The sequence below is a fragment of the Poecile atricapillus genome, chromosome 5, assembly GCF_030490865.1.
Source record: "Poecile atricapillus isolate bPoeAtr1 chromosome 5, bPoeAtr1.hap1, whole genome shotgun sequence".
NCBI classification, from domain to species: Eukaryota; Metazoa; Chordata; class Aves; order Passeriformes; family Paridae; genus Poecile; species Poecile atricapillus.
The window spans coordinates 9,941,564-9,964,481 of record NC_081253.1 but is presented as its reverse complement, the minus strand read 5'-3'; the positions used below and the strand labels follow the sequence as shown (position 1 = coordinate 9,964,481).

At 40.9% G+C, this 22,918-nt stretch overlaps 1 protein-coding gene across 5 annotated transcripts in view; it reads left to right on the top strand.

Annotated features, from left to right (window-relative positions):
- The window catches only part of KALRN (kalirin RhoGEF kinase), a 473,821-nt gene that overhangs the window by 187,982 nt on the left and 262,921 nt on the right, over positions 1–22,918 (top strand). For all 5 annotated transcript variants that reach the window (XM_058840643.1, XM_058840637.1, XM_058840639.1 and 2 more), the window contains exons 4-5: positions 3,855–4,047; positions 7,891–8,403. In XM_058840643.1, coding sequence (XP_058696626.1) covers positions 3,855–4,047; positions 7,891–8,403 — 706 coding nt within the window. The remainder of the gene's footprint in view (positions 1–3,854; positions 4,048–7,890; positions 8,404–22,918) is intronic.

The following is a 22,918-nucleotide window of genomic DNA, read 5'->3' as shown; positions in this document are numbered from 1 at the left end:
TTTCCAGTTTCTGGTCAAATATCAATACCGGAAAAAATTAAGCACCACAATCAACATTAATTGCCGTACTAAAGTGGTTATTTGTACATAATAGATATGAGTATTGATGTATCATCTTGGGAGCCAGGAATAAGGCATGTCTTGCTTGGAAAATGTGGAGGAAGCTCAATTGCTACTGATGCTTTTCCCGATCAATTGCTAAATTGGGAAGGGTTTGAGTTGTTGCTTTTAAGCAATAAAGTTAATAAGCAGGGCTAGACTATTCAAAAGGAACCTCGTGTCATTTCCTCAATCCATGCTGAGGTAACTGAAGAAAAATGACTGACTGTCTGAGATGACAGATTGTCCCAGATTGTCTCACCAGAGTTTATCAGAGCTTCGTTATGTCTAGGCCAATTTTTTTAGGATGCTGTCAATAGCTGGAAATATTTGGATATTGCAACATTTATTTATTTATTTATTTATTTATTTATTTACTTATTTATTTTACAAAATTTATTTTAAAAAAATAGATAGCCTGTGAGGTGTCCCCACAATTATGTTAGCCTTTTGAGCTTTCACATCCGTATTCAATTTTTGTTTTGCAGGTCGTGATTACTTATTATTTTTAATTCCCTGGATTTTCATTAATAGTTTCCTGAAAAGTAATTTATTGGAATTTATTCCAGACAGCTGAAGACTGTAGTACGAATATAGGTAGCTGGAGACCTCCAGCAAGGCAGGCTCCTTAAACAAACACAGCATAGCAGATGGTCACTGCCCTGAAGAGGTTATACTCTAAATAGTTTTCTTATCTCACATGTCCTTCTTTGAGATATTAGTACCTGATTAGTATCTGGCTACCTGTTTGTACAGGGTAAGTGCTCTTGAAGGCACCCTCTCTGCAACAAGATCTGCAACTGGGAGTAGAAATAATGAGCAGGCAGCTTTCTGTCTTGCAACCATTTAAACACAGATAAATAATAGCTTTTGACAAGCAGGTTTAGAAATCAGGTGCTAATTTTTTGCAAAAAGTCGGAAGAATGTGGAGTTATCGCTGTGCTGGGAAAATAAAATCGTGGAGATGACACAAAAGACCCACAGATCTTGTTGCACAAGATCTTTCATCACATTAAAGAAAAAAATTGCCAGCAGAATTACTTCTGCACGAGTGTGGCCAACACTCCTGAAATAGATTTTCTCAAAATGATAAATACCAACCATTTGTATGTTTCCTGCACTAGAATTGTAAAGGGGTACTCACCTTTCCACTTTTATATTTCATCCAGGAGTTTACATGCCTATGTGATGAATGAAGTAGGGAAATTGTCTTTATAATAAAGAGCATTGCTTGGAGTTTTGTATTATTGGTGTAAGAGTGATTACATGTTGATGTGTTCTCAACATAAGAAGTCTGTGATTATTCTTCTTCTTTTCCTCCCTTTCCATCCCTCTTTCCTATCAGTTTCCAACTTGAAAATGTACTAAGCTTGTTGGAAATTTGGTCTAGTCACAAGGATTGTGGATAGTGCTGGCAGTGAATAACTGCTTGTTCCAGGAAAAGAATCAGAAAGTGTTCCCAGCCTGGTCCTCAGGATCAGTGACCATTTTCCTGTGTCCACCAGAAGAAGCTGAGGAATCGTTGCCCTTTGTTCTTCTACTGAAAGCACGCTGTCAAATCTCCAGAATCAGAACAGGAGAGGTTTGGGTTGTTTCAGAGCATTTTTTTACACACATGCCTAGGCATGATGTGCTGATGGGAACGGGTGGCAGTACTGGCTGCTCCTTCCACTGCTTCTCTGCATCTCACAGGCCTGGAGAGGCTGTAAACCTTCAGCAGACAGACTCCAGCCCATGTTTACATTTCTTGGTTCCCTACCTGGAAAGTCTGTTTCAATGCAGGCTGAACTTCTAGTCATGGTGCTATATAATCAAGGGTGATATATGTCAGGTATCACTCTGCCTTTGCTCCACAGCTAGAGGCAGGTTTTGATTTTGGATCTGTTTGTGTCTATGACTTTGGTTCAGGTTCATAAACAGAAGACTTCAGTCTTCCAGTACATTCCTGTGCTGCTTACTGAAACATGTTTTAGGTAGTTCATCGATAAGTATTAACTTACTTTAACTTTGTTTTACATCAAATTAGGTAACTTGGCAGGTTGGCAGTGGTGAGGGGAGTTGGAATGAAGCTAACACTGTCTATGCCTTGCTGTGGTTGCAATGGATAGTGGTGGTGTATTTAATTATTTATATCAGAAAAGACAGATCGCACTTACCTGTTACTTGTCCTCTGTTGGGGCTCTCCACATGTCCCTTTGGCTCCTGCATCTCTTTTTCAAGTGTTTGAAGAAATCCTTGGAAAAGTCTGTTCAGGATAACAGGGATCAGTGATTTGGCAGAAGTTCCTGAAGATCCTTTAAATCTTTGCAAGAAAAATAACACAAAATACAAACCCCTTTCTATTCATTGCTTTCTTATTTTCTTTCTTGTCTCAACTCGTTCCAAAAGGCAAGAGGTTGTAGCACCCCCAACAAAGCTTCTTTTACAGCCTGTTTTTGGCATTACTTACGAAAGGATTAGATGTCTGACCTTTCAGCAGTAGGTAAAAGGAGAATAAAAATATCTATGTTCCTGACTGTTTGGAATTGCCTCGTTTCCCTAGTTTTTCTTTGCACTGACTGTTGTAGCAGTGTGCTCTGGATGTGCCAATAATGTTAAGGCAGAGTACCAAGCTTGTTGTCTCCAAGTGCTCCTGTCTGGCACTGTGTTAAGACTGTTCAAGTTAGCATACTCTCAACATACATTTGTCCAGTGTGCCTCCTCTGAAAAATATTCCTGTCCTTGTTCCAGCCCAGAAACCTAGTTATATGCTTTATAGAGTTGTTTTCTGTGGAATATGTAGGAAGTGGATCTTATTGGCAGAAAGAATGTTTTAAGAAGTTAAAGAGGGAGAGTGCAGTGAAAATCCTCCTGTGTGTTTGTGCACTGGGAATATTTCTGTGGAGGCTAAACAGTCTTACAGTTTCTACATTATACCCATATCTCTTTTTCTGAGTATAAATACTACTATGTCCCTTGAAAAGCTGTGCTGAAAGCTGCACAGACTTGACTTGAATTGACCCATCCTTTTATTCTTTCTCCTCTCTTCTCATGAGGAAAAAGAAAAGATGTGTTTGCAAGGGAATGCTGTGGTGTTGCTGGGCCCCAGTGACCAGGCCAGATAACTGCCTTGGACTTCTGAGAAGGGAGGAGCACAGGCTGGGAAAAAAGTCTGACTGCAGATTGAGAAAGGTCCTGCAGCATTTGGAAGATCAATTGGGAGGGAAAAGGGCCCCAGTGATAACAGTGCACATGCTGAGTCACATGTGCACTCCTGTCAGGGAGCAATTGCAAGGCATTTTTCTGGACATGACACTTTTCTGGAAGTATTTAAAGGGGCCTCTAAAAATGAAGGCACCCAAATTTAAAAGTGGCCAGTAATGCTAAGGCAAAGGACCCTGCTTGTTGACTTTGGCTGGGTTCAATATGTTGAAACTAGAATCCATTGTATGTACACATAAAGAACTTTTATACAGATGTATTTGATTCTGTTTCCAATTGGTGTGAAAGTATGTTTGTTTTTAGTGAATATTTGAATTATACATGTTTGGAAAATTAGAGATTAAACTGTAATCTAGACACTTGAATTTCATGTAGATTACATTATAGTAAATTTAATATGACCTTTCTTATAGCCTTTATACTGTACTATCTCTCATCTTTTATGTTAATCATTCCTTGCTTTGCTCTGAAGCACCAAACACCAGCAGCAAAAGCCAAGTCTCACTGTGGCTGCCCACAATATTAATTATCATGATGTGCTTTTATTCCTGCAGCGAAGATGTTTGCAAACGAGGATTCACTGTTATTATCGATATGCGGGGATCTAAATGGGATTTGATCAAGCCTCTCCTAAAAACCCTTCAAGAAGCCTTTCCTGCTGAGATTCATGTTGCCCTGATTATAAAACCTGATAATTTTTGGCAGAAGCAGAAAACAAACTTCGGCAGTTCCAAGTTCATCTTTGAGGTAAGAGCCATGTAGAAATGAATTGTAAAGCATTATCTCTGACAAGAACTTTTCTTCAGGTAAAAAACCACCTGTGACTGAAAGCAAAAAATATATCTGAGGGCAGGTGGCAGGAGTGGGCTGATGTTTTGGGTTGTTTTCCTAGCACACTGGTGAAATGAATTGCATGTTTTATCCCAGAGGTTCACATAGTTCATTTTGCTGAGGGTTAATTTGTTGTTGGTGGTGGTTTTTTTGTTTGGTTGTTTGTTTGGGGTTTTCTTGTGGTATTTATTTTTGGTGATGTTGCATTAAGTCTTTCCTTTGTTTCTCATAGGGAAAAAACCAAAAAACACAACACCCAAAATGCTCAGTCAGTCAAAATGCTAAAGATACAATTTTAGTTTACCCAACTTCCACTAGTGGCATTTTTTTAAATAAAACACATTTGCTAGATTTCCACCTCTTTAATTGAATTGAGATTTACAGTTCAGTGATAGCATAAGCACCTGGTGTGAATTATAAGGTGCCTCAGGCATGTCCTTTGAGAAGTAACCAGTACATAACAACTGCATAATTAAAGAGAATTTTACTAACTTTGTTGTTGATGAAGACAAACCAGCTGTGTTCTGTACAGCACATCAGTTTTCTGTGAATTTCAAATTTCAATTTGCCCAAAAAGAAGCAAAACTCAGGTGCATGAATTGCTCATGCATCAATCATGCCACACCATGACTTAGTCATTGTGTTGTCTTTGAATAATTCACTGAGAAACACTTATATTGTTGTCTGTTTTACCAATCCATTCATTTCAGAGAGACACAGAGATTTTGCATCTCTGGAATGCAAAACAGAATTTGGTTATAGCTCTTAATGTTTACTACAGTGGAAGACTATTTAAATATCTATTTAAGTTTTGTTGAAGTCAGTGTTATATAAATGTGTCCTTATTTTCAACCTGTTCTTGCAAGGACCCTTGAATCGCTGTAGGGAATTAGATTGGTGTTACTCATTAACACATTTTACATAAAATTTAACATAATTTTACATTATTATCACATTTTAAGTGTTTGTAAATTTTCACAAAATCCAGTCAACTCATAAATTTTGCTTTGATCAAATGTCTTTACACTCCTTGATACCTTTGAGGTCAGATGAAGTAACGGAGTTCAATTGTGTATTTTTAGAACATTTGTTTGTTTTTAAAATTAATAAATGCCTTCTGGAAGCTTGACATATATTTTTACTATGTGGAGTTGTTGTGATGATAGTAAAGAGTAAACTGTGACCAAATTATGCTTCATAGTCACAGCTCTGAGTCTGTATTGTTTGAAAAGCTCTGGATTAGTTTTCTGTAGATGCTGGAAGCCATTAAGGATATTTCCATTTTGTGTGTGTAATCAGTGCCTTTGAGCCTTAGTCTGTCTGCGGGGCTCTTCACATGGGTGTCCAATGGTTTACACGTTTTTGGGCCAGAGGAGCGAAGCCAGTGCTTTCACTGTGTATTGGACCACCTGCAGACAGAATCATAGAATGCTTTGAGTCCTTCAATTCCATGATTCAAACAGATTTCCTAAGCTGTGGTCTACCCTGCAATATACACAAGACAAGGAACTTGTATTGAAGTGATTCTTTGGGATGCTGCTGTTTATCAATAAGCTCAGGCTCTTGGGCAGCTCATGCTCTCTGATAAGAACTGTGAATATCAAACAAGGTCAGTGTGGTTCCCATTATTTCATTTTTAATTTATTCATTATTTCATTCATTTTTATTTTCATTTATGGGCAGTTCACAGGCACTGACCTGCCATGGCAATTTCCCACAGCTCGGATCAAACACGAGGGCTTGGCAGGAGCACACTGCAGTGCAAGGCAGTGGAAGTCTCTGTTGATTTACCCTGTCCACAGTACCCAGTGTTTTAAGGCCAGATTTCTCTTTTGAGCTTAATGGAAGCATTATGTATGTGCCAGGGCATTGTAGGACCCTTAGTGGACACTGATGAGCTGGATTTTGGGGGGTGAGATTCTGGCACAATGTTTCTGTGTGACAGTCCAGAGTGAAGCACGTACACAGATCTTCACTCAGAAAGAGAAGGAAAAGAGTTTGGTTGATGTATGTGGATTCCAACATTTCCTGCCACTTTGAGGAATGGACCAGGCACCTTATTTAGCATTAATTCAGAGGTGCCGTCAAGACTATTTTCTTTCTCCTGCTGAAAGAGGCTAAATAGTGGACAGCACTTTTTAAATTGATTTCAAAAAGAAGGATGAGCAATGCCGAGGATACAGTAAGCACCTATCTGCCTCACTAAACTTGCTTTCATTAGAGTTTCAAGAACTACTTAAAAAATCAAACCTGAATGAAGAAAATTTCTGCTGAATTTGCAAAATGAAAAGCCTTTTTACTGTCTCATAATGTCAAATTCTGTGCATGATTAGAGCAATGTTTCCATTAGCCTGACAGACTGCAGGGGTTTGCCCAAGAGTTAGCCACAAAGAGAAGTATTTCCCTGACAGGCAGTTAAACTCTAAATTGAATTACCTTCAAGGTCTCAGCATCCAGGTCAAGAGGCTTAAAAATGTGAAAATGTTCTGAAGCTACCTTCCCACTGTTTGTTTGCTCCTCCCACTGTCCTCCCTTTTCCTCAAAGCAAGGAATATTGCAAGAATGTTTTAAAATAATCTTTCTTCTGAGCTTAAATTCAGTACGATTTCAATTTTAATACATTGCAGAATGCCTGATATTTTTGGATGGATACAAATTGGAAGAAAAAGCCTATTATTAACCTCTAACCAATGGCTAGCCTACTGTTCTGGACATAATTTAGGATAATGGTCAGGACTTTAGGTGTTTTTCTTTGTAAATGATTTCTACGAGAGTGCTGTGATTGTTGGGTGTTTCCATTTCTGACGAGCACAAGCTGTGACATTCTTTAGAGGCCTGATCTTTAGGGGATAGATGTGCAGTCACTGATGAAGAGACAAGCCTTTAAGGGCTGCCAGCTTGGGTGTTAACATGAGAGCATTGAAAATCTCTAGTTACATATGAAACCCTCTGCTCCTAATTTCAGAAAGAAGTAGTTTGTCTAAAATAAATGGGCAAAGCGATCACTTGCTGGGTCCTTAAACTGTAATCTGCTTTACAGACACCCAGTGCTTTTCTCTGACACCAGTTACTGAGTCTGAATGAATTAAAACCATTTCTCATTGATTGCCTATGATTAGTGAGCAGTACTTTCTATTGGCAATAAATTCTAGTTGTTAATACTTCAATGACATTTCACTTTTACATTGATTTTAGCTTAATTACATTAGGAATTGATAATATGAACGGATGGCAAAAAGCCAACTGGAAAAATTTGGAATAAGAAACCCAGCATATTCTCTGTTATGGCAGTTTGCAGTACCTGCTTCAGTTCATACACCTGAAACTTTTGCTCCTGTGTAGCCACTAGCTGGAGTATAACACAAGTAGCAGAGTGCCCATAATGCCATATTTAGTGAACAACCATGTCCAGATATCCAAAAGCTGCAGTAAGAAGTCTTCAGTGTCCAACTGGGACGATGAAATCTGTGGCAGAAACAGTTTCACTACATTTTTTTGATAGGCCAGCTGAAAAAGATGGGCATTATTCCAGCAAATATCACATATTTTAATAAGTAAATAAATAAATAAATGTCATTAGAAGCAAAGTTTTCTGCCAATTAATATATCAAAATTAAACACAGTCCTTGAGATACTTTACAATGTTCCTTCAGTTATGTATTGATGAGGAAAATACTCGCTTCATGCTGTTTAGGGGTTGTGCTGTTAATTCTGATTGGATGGTCCCTGATTCAGATGCTGTCCTTTTCCCTTCCTTAGACAAGTATGGTGTCTGTGGAAGGCCTGGCAAAGCTTGTGGATCCTTCTCAACTGACAGATGAGTTTGAAGGGTCCTTGGATTACAACCATGATGAATGGATAGAGCTGCGTGTCTCCTTGGAAGAGTTTTTCAACAGTGCCATCCATTTATTGTCAAGGCTGGAGGATCTCCAGGAAATGTTGGCTAGGAAGGAGTTTCCAGTTGATGTTGAGGGCTCAAGAAGGCTGATTGATGAGCACACACAGCTTAAGAAAAAAGTGATTAAAGCTCCTGTGGAAGAACTGGATCGTGAGGGCCAGAGGTTATTACAATGCATAAGATCCAGTGATGGTTTTTCTGGTAGGAACTGCATTCCTGGAAGTGCAGATTTTCAAAGTCTTGTGCCAAAGATCACCAGCCTTTTAGACAAGCTGCATTCCACCCGGCAACACTTGCATCAGATGTGGCATGTCCGCAAGTTGAAACTGGACCAGTGCTTTCAACTCCGGCTTTTTGAGCAAGATGCTGAGAAGGTAAGGAGAGATTGGTTCCTTTTTTCATACTTTAAACAAGACTCTGTTGCAAGGGTGACCATTTTTTCTGTTAGTGGCAACATGAGGTGTTCATCATCAGTGTAAATCTCATGTTGCCAGCAGATACTCTTCATGTGACTCAAAAACCAAATTCACCAAGCTAACTGTTGGATGTAGCAGGCATAATAATATCAAAGAGTAATATTTCTGTGTTGCTTTTGGTGAAAGTTAATCTGCTTTTCTGTCTCATAATGAGTCTATTTGGTAGAAATTTGCACAAGAATCTGGCTTTTTTTTCCCCCAATCTTCTTTTACTAAGCTTATGAATATATTTATCTATTTGTCACAGCACCAAAAAATTTTGGGATTTGATTCACTGTGATTATTGTTTGCACTTCTTGGAGTCTATGGGAAATTTCAAGTATGGGTTTCAGGGAATCTACTTTAGAAAATTGTGTAGCACTAAAGCCTTGGCTTTCTTAATGCAGAAGTGCTTGGCACTTTGTTAGGTGATTTTGTGAGAAGTCTTTGTTGGCACATTTAAAATTCCAGGCCACAGAGGTGGGGTTTTCTCTGTGGAAGGTACTGAGCTCTCAGACTCGTGTTTATCTAGTCTGTGTATCCATCAAAAGCACCAATCTCTGAATCTTCTCTGCTTAATGTATTATCCAGCTGTTTCTCTAATGTGCCTGGATGGACCCAGGAGGAGTTGCAGAAGAAAAGCAGATTTCATCTGCAGGGGGTTCTCATGAGAATGTTGTTTTTTTTTAATCAGCTACTAGTTAGTTTTATTTTAAAACACGGTGGAGAAGCACATTGCTGAAACAAACTTAATCTTCAGTACTGCAGAGCTTGACATTGGTTTTCAATGCATGTACTAAATATCTCTAAGACTTGCTAGGACTGAAAAAGCTCCATCACTGTATAATCAGTCCTCATGTTGGGAAAACCTTGAATTCAGATAAGTCCCAGATGAGACTCTAAAATAAAAGTCACTGCATAAGGATGCATAAGTGCAGCGTTTTCATTCCAAATGCTACAATAGCAGCATTCTCCCTGTTCCTTCTGTGCCATATGCCATAATGAGGCCACTCACTTCTGTTCTTCCCAGCAGTGGCTGTACTTCAGTCAGTGCATCACTTTGGATTTTCAGTTTCTTTGGAATTATTCAGATGGCCACCGCTCATTCATATATTATTATTATTATTATTATTATTATTATTATTATTATTATTATTATTATTATTATTGTTGTTGTTGTTGTTGTTGTTATTATTATTATTATTATTATTATTGAATTATTAGCATTTAGGACGTTATCATAATTAATAATGTTAAAAGCTGAAAGGGTCTCTGATCAAGTCAGTGTTTGAGAAGTCCTTGTTGCCAAGCACTGTGGCATTGAAGGAAGTCTCCAGGGAGTTTCCTTTTTACTTCCTGCACAGGCATGAAAGGATGGTGTGATACAAGTCTAGGCAACGTGACAGCAAAGCTCTTTGCATGTGTTATTCTGAGACTGATATGTGTAAGGTCTAGGAAAGTCAATAAATACATGAAACTTTTGAGATGAAGGAAGAAGCAGTGAGAATGTGATTTCTGCCCTTGTGACACAGGCTATCTTGAGCAATTCCAGTTTCACAAAACCAGAATTCTGCTCTTCTCTTCTTCATCTCCCTCACATTAACTAAACACTGGACTGGAGAGTCAGCTTCTCCCTGCTTAGGCTCTGCTTGCCTTTTCTTGACTTCTACATTTTCCCAAAGAATATAAAATATTTTCTTGTTTTATATTCCCAAATCTGTGGTTTTAATCTTCTGAGTTTGTGAGTCCCTAAATTTTTTTCCCAGAAGGGTTGCAGACATTTTAATGTCACATTTTGCACATGTAGACTGATGTAAAACATTGATGTGCTTTTCCTCTCTAGCTGCCTTTCTCAGCTCTCTTTGAAGTCATCTGACCACCTCAGACTGGAAAGTACTTGTTTCATAAAATGTCCAGAGCCAAATCCAGTCTGAGTGCTGTCTCCACAGTAGAAATAGCCCCAATTGTGTCTGTGTATTGGATTTTAGGGTTTCCAGGTACCTCCATTTTCTCAGTTGCATTCTACTCAGGTACAGCAGAGCAGAGTCCAGTTACTCTTCATCTCCTGGAGAGAGACACAGCTCTTTTTGTATAACCTGGACATGTCATTTAGTTCTAATCAAATGACAGCTCTAGTAGCCTGTGAAAGCTCAAACTCCAACATAAAATTCTGAAGATAAACAAGGTTTTAGGATCTTTTAAAACATCTCTCTATATTCATTGGATGATATTTCAGGAAACCTGTTCTAATCAAAAGAAAGTGGACAAGGACTTTTCATTTTCTGAACATCTCCGGTTTCAAAAATTTCAGGTGTCCTAATTGCCTGAAAAGTTATTAAAAAGGGGTAGGAGAAGAAAAAAGGAGCACAAGGACTAAAACACACAGTATTTTAAGGAAGGTTAATTTTTGAACCCTTTGGTATTACAGTACCCCAGATGTTAAAAGCAAATCAATTCACTTTTTTTCCTCCTAAAGATCCCCTGTATTGGAACATTTAGAAATGGCAGTCAATGCCTGGACACACAAAATATTTAAATTATAGGCATTACAACTTACAGAAGTCTGTAGAGTTGTGTGCTGAACAATTCTCATTATTGCCAAAATAAACAGAGGGGGTGGCAGTCACAGCCTGAGCTTCTCCCACTCAAATCAGTGGGGGAGAGCAGGGCTCTCTGTAGAGAAACTGTGTCCCCAAGTCAGGCCTTTAGGGCTTTACTTTCCTGTACTGGGGCCAAGGGGAAGGAAAAGTGGGGCTGTCACATAGGCACAACAGTGCAGTGAGATTGAATCTCCAGATGGAGACTGGGAGCTCCTTGAAGCTCAAGTCAGGAGGCAGGTCAGCCGTGTGGGGAGCTTTGGCAGGGGGGTGTGAGGAAGTTCACATGCTGTGCAGTGCTGACTGTAATGATCTGCTGATAAATAACACATTTCAGCTGCTGGCAAAGCCCTGACCCTCACTGTTCAACAAATTTATTCCTCACCAGCTAATGGAGAAATACGTATGTACATACATATAATTTTGAGACTAGAACTGAGGCTTCACTTTTACTGGGTAGTACGGAAAATATTTTTAGTCACAAGTAACATTAAAAAATGTGTCCTGGTCTAAATTGAATATTGTTTGAAACAAAAAACCCACAACCAACACAGATCCAAGTATTAGAACTATCTGAGAAATGATACTTGGTTGGTGGAAATCTGGACAGGGAGAAGAATTCAGGCAAGAGTCCACATGTTTTGCACTTGAATAAATACCAAAAAAAGACAAAAAATTATACTTGCACTCTGTACTTTCCAGCTTTTCTGGAAATCATTTGTAACTGGCACCTAATTTGACTTTTGTAGGAATTTCCACATCATTCTGTGTTGGTTCCACACCAATTTTACTACCCCAAAATGTATGTGAATGAAAAACATCTATCATGATGTAATCAGCGTTGTCCATGTTAAGTATAAACAGTACAGTCACCATCTGGACTGAGCTGCGGGGCTGCACTGTGAGCTGCTCGCAGCAGAGCAAGGAGCTGCTCTAACACTGTGGGGCTCAGCCCCAACAGGAGGCACAGGGGGCTTGGTGTGTTCTCTCTGTCCTCACCTCCCCTTCTGCTTCCTGACTTCCTATGCAGTCCACTACCCAAAGGCGAGCTCCAAAAGATGGAGTTAGAACATGCCATGAGTGAATTTCATTGTAAGCTTGTGGCGGGAGAAACATTTAATTTGGATCAGGCCAGCTTTGTAGAAAGTCTAGTGGCAAACCACAGGCCACATCTAGTCTTCAAGGAACAGTGAAGTAGCGGGCTTACAGTCAAAACCATCAGCCCCGTGTAAACCAAGGCTTCCCTTTGAAAAACATGGCTCTGGCAGTGATTTTCCCTGTGGAGCAGGCAGTGGGAAGCTGTGCAGGCTGCTGGGGCTGCCGTGGTACTGCTGCTGTGCGGTGGCTGCAGGGACAGGGAGCGGAAAGCGTGGATAGCTTGCAGCTCCTACTCCACAGCGGCTGTAGCTCCCACTTCCCTGCTGATGCGACCAGCCCAGAGCAACAGAAAGATTTCAGTGAGTGCAGGAGTGATGGGAATGTGATTAACAATGCAAAGTTCATAGATAGGAGACAAGTTTGGAGGGGGTATAAGCAAAATGGTTCAGAGGAATAGGGTGCAGTAACAGTTGCAGCAGTTCTGCATCCTGCTCCCTGTGCAAGTGTGGGCAGTGAGACCATGGCACTGGGCAGACACTGCCTTTCTCCTTCTCACACCCACCTCTGGCCCCTTCCTCAGTCAGGTCTCCTTAAATAAGGAACTGATGCGTTATTCTACTGAGTAGGTGCTGTTAAACTCAGCCCCCATGGAGTGAAATAAAGTATGTGACATTTGATTTCTCAAGGAGGAAAATCACAGATATATCAGCTGTACTTGACTCCTGTCCAGTGTCCAGTTCCAATTCCTAATGAAAATATTGGGAATACTCCTATTAATTGTCAGTAGAAGCACATTATACCCATTAACTAAAAGTACATCCATTCTGAAGTGCCAGATGAAATTTAGGAGTTCCTAGTTTAGAACATCGCTTAACAGCAGGCAGAGTTAGTCTAGAACAATACAGAGAAGCTCCAGCTCAACAGCAAAGTCACTGGGAGAGAAGAATATCCAAGAATAATCCAAGTATTTGAGCCATGCTCATACAGGTTTTGGAATATTACACATGCCAAGGGTTCATGTTCCTCAGAAGGAAGGAATGTTCTGCAAGCTACTATTTGTCTAAAAAGATGCAAGATGGCTTTGATGGATAATGGAATACAAAATGTAGAAATTCATGCTGTGGTTTAGGTGGGAAAAGATGGCTTTAAAGAAGAAACATTGATATCTAGATGTTTGAGAGAAAGGAAACCATCAGTACATTTGTGATTATATGACACCCACTTTAACTGTTTCCTACATTAGTTCCCCACATACTGCATTTGAAAATTCTGATGCTGTATGTTCTGTAATAAAATGCATTACAAATCTGATGATATGATCCTTCTTGCTAATAGGAGGCAGCTTATTTTATTGCAGTCCATTAAGTAGAGCAATTGTAGCTGCTCTTTTAGTCAAGGGAAGCATTTTCTAGAAATGGGTCCTAGCCGACTTTCTGGAAAAGCAGTATAAGAAAGATTAAAAACCAACTTTGCTTCCTTTTCCATTCCACATCACCTCTAGGTTTTCTTCTTTTAGCAGTGTCAAAAGACCCTTGAAGTGATGCATAAAGCAAGTTTATAGAGTTTTCCTGTTTGCAACATGTCATATTAACCCTTAAGGACTTGCATAATTCCACCAGGCCCAGCACCTGGGACGGGCCCCTCTGACTGAGATAAAATCCACTTAGTGAAGGACCATTTCCCCTCTCTTATTTCACTGCTGGAAGCACTTGGTTTCTTTGATCTGTGTTATGTGCCATATATACAATTGCCTCCAAGGTTTCATGTGAATTATTGGTTTACAATTACTGTGAGAGGGATGTGTCCCAGGGAGTGAGAATGGGAAGCTATGAGGAGAGTTCTGAGAAGGTGACAGAGGAACCTTTCATATGTGAAATGAATAAAAAATGAAGGAGTTCTGGGGAGGTGGTTAATTAGAACTGGGAGGGAGGCTGGAAGTGCATTAAGAGGAGACAGAACCACAGTCAAGATTAATAATGAGAGCACATCTGAAGTACATATGCCCCATGTGCTGTTTGACTATGAAAGGATTTGTATTGAATGAATGGTATTTAGCAGTTAACAGTAATAATCATACAGGCATGATAATAATGGATTAGACACGGATTTTTGTATAGGATTTAGATTTCATTTAAGTTACGTGAGCGCTGAATTGGTGTGCAGAACTCAGCATGCTCTGGATTTTCCATCTTAGTACTTTTACCATGAATATCACAGTGAGTGAGCATTGCAATAAGGAGATTTCCTGGAGACTTTGAACACAAGGGATGCTGTTAGACCTGAGGTCTCCATAAGACTTCTGCAGTAAAAGGAGTCAATAAGCTTAGTGTCTTCTGCAGAGATTTGACTGAGGGTCTAAGTGAGATTAATTTAAGCATGTTTCTGTCATCCTTAACCTATTTCAAGTGTCTGTGTAGAGAAAGGATAAGGCCTTGGGGTACAGATACTGCCTGGGAAAGGCACTAAACTGGCTGTCCATGTTTGTGAACAGCCACACGTTTGCAGAGAGCTTTGTAAGAGTAGCCAAGAATTTACTGCTGAGCATAAATGAAATTTCTTACCCATAATTCCAGAAAAAGAGTTCTCAGAGGACCAACCTGTTGGTGGTACCTACCCCTCTCAGCCCAAAGCAACTGTTTCTCTCTTTAGGTGAAAGAACTCAGTTTCAGGTTAGTTTTAGCTGTAGCCCTGATCTGATTGCATTTTGGTGCTCGAAGTCCCTGAGCTGTCTGCTAAAAGCACAGAGGCCTGGTCTTGTAAAGCAGAGAAAGTTTCAGCTGCTGTGGAAACATGTGAAGGACTCGAGGTCTCTATGAGAGCTCCCAGTGACAGCCCTGAGTGAGCTGGAGCAGTGTGGCATTCCCTGGTACCAGCTACTGGCTCTGGCTCCAGCCCTGCTGCTGGCAGGGTCACCCATGGCCACCCACTGATGGTAACGAGACCATGTCTCCATCTGTCCGTGCTGGTGTCTCCATCCCAGGATTCCAGCTGTGTTAGTTCATATTTGCAACATTATGGGCAGCCTGATTTGCCAGGGCTTGCAAGTGTCCTGATATATGAACAACGAGCTTTGAAATCAATTCCTGACACAAATGGTTCTTATTTTTATTGTACAGAATATACAGATCTCTACATTTATGGATCTGGAATAGACATTGCTCAAGTGTCTTTGAATTTAGTCAAAGTATTTTAAGTTGCCTTAACATCTTTGTCTTTTTTTATGCAATGGACTCTCAAAGAGAGCACGTAGTGTCTGTTCTCTCCTGAAACCTTGTTTCCAAATGTGGTATCTTCTCTCCCATGCTGCCAATGAAAAATGCTTTATTTTATAATCTGAAGTTTCCCTTAGCATATGGTGCCTTTTTCTTGCTATAGAGATTCTCACTAGACAACTGTTCATAATAAAATCAGGCCTGGGATGCCAGTGCTGGGAAGGAAAATCAGCTATCAGCCAAAATAAGCTGCCATGTGAATAGGAGGTCATCATCTCATCCCATGCTTTGTACTGAAGCCCACTCTGAAACTAAAACAGCAGAGGGCAGGCCCCATGCTCAACATGAAATGTTTTCTCTGACACATCATTTCTAATACAGGCAGAACACAGAAAATAAGTGCAGATAGGTTCCTTACTTGTTGGATTGGCAGATATCATCTTACAGTATCAGATCATAAAATGTTGGAAAGATGATTATATAGGTGATAGGTGAAGGAAGCTTGAATTGAGACTGAGCTGGTGCATAAAAAATAAACAGTTGAGTGCATGCTTGTATGATATCTAGCACAGTGAGATCCTGAATTTGACTGGGATGTTGTTGTTTCCAACAAAGAAATGCAGATTTTCCGTTGAAAATGGCCCTTGGAGATGTAAGGGTATGAAAAACATTCCTGTGGAATACATATGTATATCCACAGCTGATCTGGGTTGCTTTGGCAAATACTGGGAATATTCTGTTTCACTTAAGCTGTTTTGAGCAATAACTCTTCTGATAGCATCAATCAAGGACAGACAAGGGATCAACACGGGAAGTTAATATCAAAGGGGGAAACTGTACATCTATTCTTAAAAATCTGTGTATTTCCCCAGAAGAACCTATGCCAGCTTTAATCACTTGTATTTAATTACTTCACACTTCCTAGAACAAAAGAGGCTCTAATAAACAGGTGAATTGAAAGCATGTTGCAATAAATCTATTGTAGCAGGTTTTAATTAATTTTCAGTGTTTATTCAAATGTGTTCTTTATCATGTTTCTTTTCTGTAGCATTTTAAAATAATTGAATTTTTGCTACTGAGTACTGCTTCTGCTTTGTGCTGAAGCACATCAGTACTTGCTGTTATGAGTGAACCACTATGAGGTGTTCTGATGCAGCTGGATCAGAACTGGAACAGAATGATGTACTGATATTTTCTGGAAGCTCAGTTGTGGCATAACAGGCTCAGGGATTTCCTGTATTACTGGGTTTACCTGGTCTCAGGAGTTTGTTTTTTTTTTTTTTAAACAAAACAGATAAAAGAACAGAGTTTGCCTAGAAGCAGAAAAAACATTATAACAAGGGGTGTTTGTGCACAGAGCGTGATGACAGTTCCTTGTGATGCTGTGAGTGTAGATGTCATGTGCTAAAGAGATTTCATAGTGGGATCATCACCTTCCCTTTTGGAAGGCTCTGAGAGTGACAGCTAAACTGTGTCAAATCTGCCATTTCCTCCCATGGGCACCAAAGAATCATTGGGGAGCTGTGGGGGTAAATCTTCAGCATCTAGAACAATAAATTACTTGCAAACCCTTTCATCTTCAAGAGGAGGATGAATCCTGCATAGCCTGCATCTCTCAGTTCAGAACCTGCATGCTGGCACTTGCTGTCTCTGCAGGCTGCAGTTCTGAATTAAAGATGCAGCGAGCTGACATCTGCTCGCTTTAATCGGAAGTCGCCTTCTGACAGGTTGCTAATGGCATCCACAATTTGTTGCTCCCAATCTAAAGTGAAGAGTTGTCAGAGCGAGAAGTAATCGTGGTGGGCTCTGTGGGAAGTGTTCATTACTTTGACCACTGCTGGTCACACTTAATAAGATCCTGTTCTTGGTACCTGTAGGAAAAAAAAATACCCACTAGATTTTTGCAAGATCAGGAGATCATTATAGAAGTTATTAACTTTCCTCAAAGCACAAAAAGAACTCATTTCTGCTAATTGGACTGTAAAAGAAAAAAGCCTTCATTATTAGTGATGTTCCAAAGGAGCTTGCAGCTTTTCCACCGTGTCAAGCTTGTACCCTGCATTTTCCTATTTATCAGTCAAGACCAGGGGGGTTTTCCCTTGTATGCCAATAGCATTGTGAACGTTTGCTTTTCTGCCTTTCCATCCATCACTAGAAAGATTGGAGACAAAGCTAATAACCATAGGACAAATTCACAAGTACACACTGACTGCTTTGTGTTACTCCTACAACTGAAAGCATCTACAAACCCATTTTGCCATCTGGTTTGAGGAAGTGTGGGATTGCCTTGCCTGCTGAGCAGAGCAATACAGGGATCAGGGTAAATATATATATCAGAAATTCTCTTCCTTGTGGCTGTTATTCTAGTGGTGAATGTCACCTTCCATTGCTGTACCCATCACTTCTTTCTCTGTGGCAAAGGGGCAGGACTTTTTTGTAGCCTCCTATTGACATTTCTGTTTCTCCTGCAACATGTCTGCTGCTGCTGGTTCAAGAGCTCTGAGGGTACAAACTTCCTCCCTTAACACTTCCATGACCCGAATTCAGACTCCAGAAACAAAGAACACAAGAATCTTCTGAAGGCATTTGTGCTAATTTTTCAGATGTGGACAGCTGTCCATCAGGAATGGGAATCATCTTCCAGACACTGATTTCTGTTGAGTGGATTGGCACTGTAGCAGTAAAATTAAGTGCAAAGGATGCATAGTTCAAAGCTAAAAATTGGGAATTAAAAGCCACAGGGGTTAACTGCCTTGCCTCCTGTCGCACAGGAAGCCTGTCCTGCAGTGGGAGTCCCGATCTGATGTGTAAAATAAACATCTCAGTGCTTTCCTTCTTTCTCTATTAATTCATTCAGCCCTGTGCTGCCAGATCCGCTGGGGTTTTTTCTTTTACTGGAAGATAAATATGTTGCCTCCACAGCACTTGGAATTGAACCTGATCTTTTTGATGGGAATGTAAAACCAGCAAGAACGCCTCACTCCGCTGCTGCGGCTCGGGGTGAGGAAGAGTTGCGCGTTTCCGTGATGCTGAGCGTGCCCTGTGGCACAGTTACAGCCTCTGGGGCCGCTGTGTCCCGTTGATGCTGGAGCATCCAGCACAGCTCGTGACCCCGGAGCGTCAGGGGCACAGCATTGCCCGAGCCATGGCGCAGTTCCTGCTCTGTTTCCAGGCTCCTCGCTGCCCGTCCCTGCCTGTGAGGAAGCGGCTCCGCTGCGGCTGGAACTGGAACATGGTGTGCTCTGCTATTTGTAGTTTCCTGCCGCCGACACTGGATACGCAGTTACTATTCCTCCTGCTTCCTCCTTCAGCATTAGAATGGGTCCAAAAATAATTGAAGGCAGTATGTTCTGATGGAATATTTTTGCGTTTGCAGAAATTTCCTCTTTCTTTCGCTTGCCAATTTTGATAGGGAGCATTTTGAGACTTTCAGCATCTACGACTTGGCACCTCTGGGAGGCACAGGACTGCTCCTCTGATCAGTAAGGCACAAAAATTAGTTTTGGCACCTGAACAAAATTAAAACTCATTTTTAAGGATGATTATAGCATGTTTTAACCACAAAGTTCTGGTTTAGCTAATGAAGATGAGAAGACCCAAATGATCTAGAGGGCAAGGAAGCCCACGCTTTTAGAAAAAGATGAGAAAGCTGTTATTTTATTCTTTATTGCTTTGATCCTCAAAAGGTTAGGTGTTAAGAGACTAGCTGTCAGGAAATAATGTAATTAAGCTGTACATGAGGTTCACAGACTTATTGTGCAGCATCTTTTAGAGGTAGCCATGTGATTATTTCTAAATTAATGTCTTCCTGGCCTGGCTGAAATGCTTTCACTGGCCCACATTTGGCAGAGCTTGGGGTCTTAAAAACGTGTCTTAAATTACCCTTCATATTTATTTATAGGGAACAGATAAAGGTGGGTGAACAGCTGAGAGGTTGTCTTCTCTGGTGAGGGTTGAAGAGGAAAAACCAGGAGCATGGTCTGTGGATAGCTTCCAGAAGTATCAGTGTCATTTTAAACCAGGTGTCCCTGACTTTTCTTCTTACAAAGTGTGCACATTACAGAGAAACTAATTCAGAAATATTTTCTTGAATCCTCATGTCTTGCAAGACCCCTCTGTATTATTTGGCACCAGAGTCCTGGATGCCTCATGTCCTGCACAGGTGCTGAAGAGGTGTCACAGACAAAACAGTCTTGAATTGAGGAATTTTGCTGGGTTTAAAGCTTATGAGCACAAACTTTTCATCTTGATTTGGGTGTTGAAAGGAAAAAGCAGGACACACTGCCATAAACACATACTTTTCACCAGCTTAAATTTCCCTCATTTTTGTCTTGGTTTATACCCAGTCCATCAAAAGTTTGTTTGGTGGGCAGCGGGGCATGTCAGGGATAATATTCACATAAGTTTGTTTTCACTGCTGTTATACCTATTCTCTGATTCTTATTTTTATTTCTGCTGTTGTGCCTTAGAGTTCCTGCTCTGACATGGGCCACTCATCCCTCAGGTGCGACCCCACAGTGTGTCTCCAGCACAGTGTCCCTCAGCACCCCTCAGTTTCTTTCCCTAACAGCTTGTATCCAGCTGTTCTCTGGCTGATGGAGGTTCTGGCAGCATGGTCAAGCTCTGGCTTGTGGTGATTCTCCCTGATGGGGCCTCCCCTGGTGCCAGGGCTGGTAGGAGGTGGGTGGTGGCAGCTCAGGACTCCCTGAAGGCCACCCTGTGAGATCCAGGAGCATTGCCAAGGGGCATTCAGACCCCGTGCCAGCTGCAGAGCCACCTGTGCCACCTCACCAGGTGCAGACACTGTCTGCCCTCCCAGCTGCAAAGGTTTGCCAGAGGCAAGGGGAAACATTGAACTGGTTGATTTATGGAATGGGTTAGGAGGGGCTGGGTGCCCCAAAGGCTGGTGGAAAGCTGACATCCTCAGCTTTCCAACCGTGCAGAGATCTCAGCACCAGCCATGAAGCACTTTGGTATGTCAGGTGCTTAAAGCTGTGGTTACTCCTGGCTGCCTCTCTGGGCCTCAGGCAGATGTGGGTTTGCTAGGGGAAATGCCACAATTCGTGCACAAGCCAGCAAACATCTGTCTGGCTGTCTTGTTCTTAGTGGCAGCTATTTGGAATCACAGGAATGTCACACATTCAGCCAGGAATAGAACCAGGGTCTAAAACAAAGTCATCAAACTCCTACAGCATTTTCAACTGAATGAAAATTTCTTCTGAAAACTGAGAGGAAGATCCCCATCTTGGGGGGAAATTTTCATAATTTACACTGTGTTTTCTGTTCATGTGGCTGTTGTCTGTTTATATCTTTTAGGATTACATTTTCTATCCAATCAATGAATTAATTTCCACTTAGCCAGCAAGCAGTTCTCTATAGATGATCTGTGCCTAGAGAAGGCCATTTCCATTTTAAGGAACAGAAAATCCTTTCCAGGAATGCCTGAGTGTTTGATGTTACTAAGTGTGGTGGAAAGGCGCAATATCTCAAAAAGCAAGCAAACAATGCAGACATATAAAATACGCCCAGATGTCATTAGTTGTGTTTATGTGTTCAGGATCTGTAATTTTCTCCCACCTTCAACGGTAAAATTCATACTTCTCTATTCAACACTGTAGGAATCACATGCCTTACTTTGTGCATGGCTGTGGCTTGATATGTGTCAGGAAAAAAATACACAGATCTCTTACTCTGGCATTTAATAGGAACATTCAGTGTGAGTATGTTGGAAATGGTGCTCTACTATAAATACAAAGCTATTTGTCACGTCACACATCTCGCTAATTTTCTAGTGGGTTGACAGTTGGGCCCATTGTCTGGAATAATTTAATGTGCTGTAGCCTTACTTACTGTACTCTGTGAATCATATACACAGATATTCATGATGGAAAAACTGTGTTCATGCAGCATTGAGGTTTACACAAATACAGCTGTGGGTCTGAATCTTCAGCTGGTGTAAATTGGCCTCGTTGGAACGACACCAATTTATCCTGGCCGTGGACTGCGCCGAACACATGTGAAAGGGAAAGATCTGGCAGAAGTATTGGCTTGTCCATCACCATCTGTAAACACGAGACAAACACAAAAACAAACACAACGTTGTGTTTAGGCCCTGGCTTAGCAAAGCATTTAGATGTATGTAGAGTTCTATTTTAAAGCTACAAGTGCTTTGATTTAATTAAGGCTGTATTTATAAAGTGGCAACAGGAATTACAGCAGATTGGATTTTTTTTTTTTTTTTTGTTGAAATGGTTTTCATAATATTTGTTGGTTTATGAAAAAATATTAAATGTGCTATCAAAGTTTTCTTTAAGTCCAACATTTATTCTGGAGCCACTACCCTCCTACCTGAGAACAGCCATTTTCCTGGTGACTGTGGAGGTACCCAACCTACTGCAAGTGTCCTGTGGGTACTGGTGGACATTAATAACCAATCTCACTGCCAGCTTTGCCACAGCCCTGCTCTGGCAGGCCCTGCTGAGCCAGACACTGATCCATCAACTCATTTTGTGGCCTGACCTGGGACCTTCCTCATTGCTGTGGACCTGTGATGTGGCCGTGGGGCTGTGTCTGAGCCTGGTTACCCTCACCGGGCCTGATCCTCATCTGCTGGTTGACTTTCTAACTTTAGCTTGGACTTATCACCAGAACTTGTGCAATGTCTTCTTGCTTACATCTGGTTGCTGTCATCTGTAAACCCCAGGGGCTGTCAGACAGGCTCTGGTTAATGAGGCCCCTGTTTACCTGCTATGTCTCTGTTTCTGGCTCCTTATCCCTGAGGGACCAGCTAGCCTGGACAGCCAGTATCAGTCCTCTGTTCTGCTGAATTTAGCTCCGAGACTTAACTGGAGGTGTTTTTCTGTATTCCAGGTAGAAGTCCTGATTCTTTTGACTGTTGGCATTTCCCATGTGTTCCTTCACGGGCATGTTGCACTTCTGCTGGCCTTTCCCAGACGTTTAGGTGACCTAGACATATGGCTGGTTCCAATTAAACTGTAGTTTTGATTCTAGTCTGGAGACATTGGGGGAGTTTCTTGATTTTCTCTTGTAAAGTTAGCTCACATGCAATTCTTTCCTGGATCATGCCCTTGCATGTCAGTGTAGACTGTGTGTGTACCACAAATCTGTTGCTCAGTATTATTTTTGTTCAAATACTGGCTAAATTCAATTGCAAAAGATGTGAGAAATATGCCTTGATTTTTGTTTAATGGAGTTGTTGTGAATACTTGAACTCCCTTAATGAGATAGGAATAGACCTTGTAGCTGGAAACTTTTTAAACCTCAAGAGAGGAACTCTGGCAGTTACTGTTCTGTGTGTGTTATTATTTTGTTTATATTGTGGAAACATATAAAAATGAACTTGCTTAGCTGTAGATGCTCTTAGAGTGGAACTTTCCACTTTCTCTTGTAGATTATTCTGGGTAACACTGGCTGGACAATTTTGAAAATACAAAATGCACATGGACTCTTAAATGGACCTCCCTTTAATAAGCAATGTATGCTTACCTCCAGCATTTCCCAACCTGT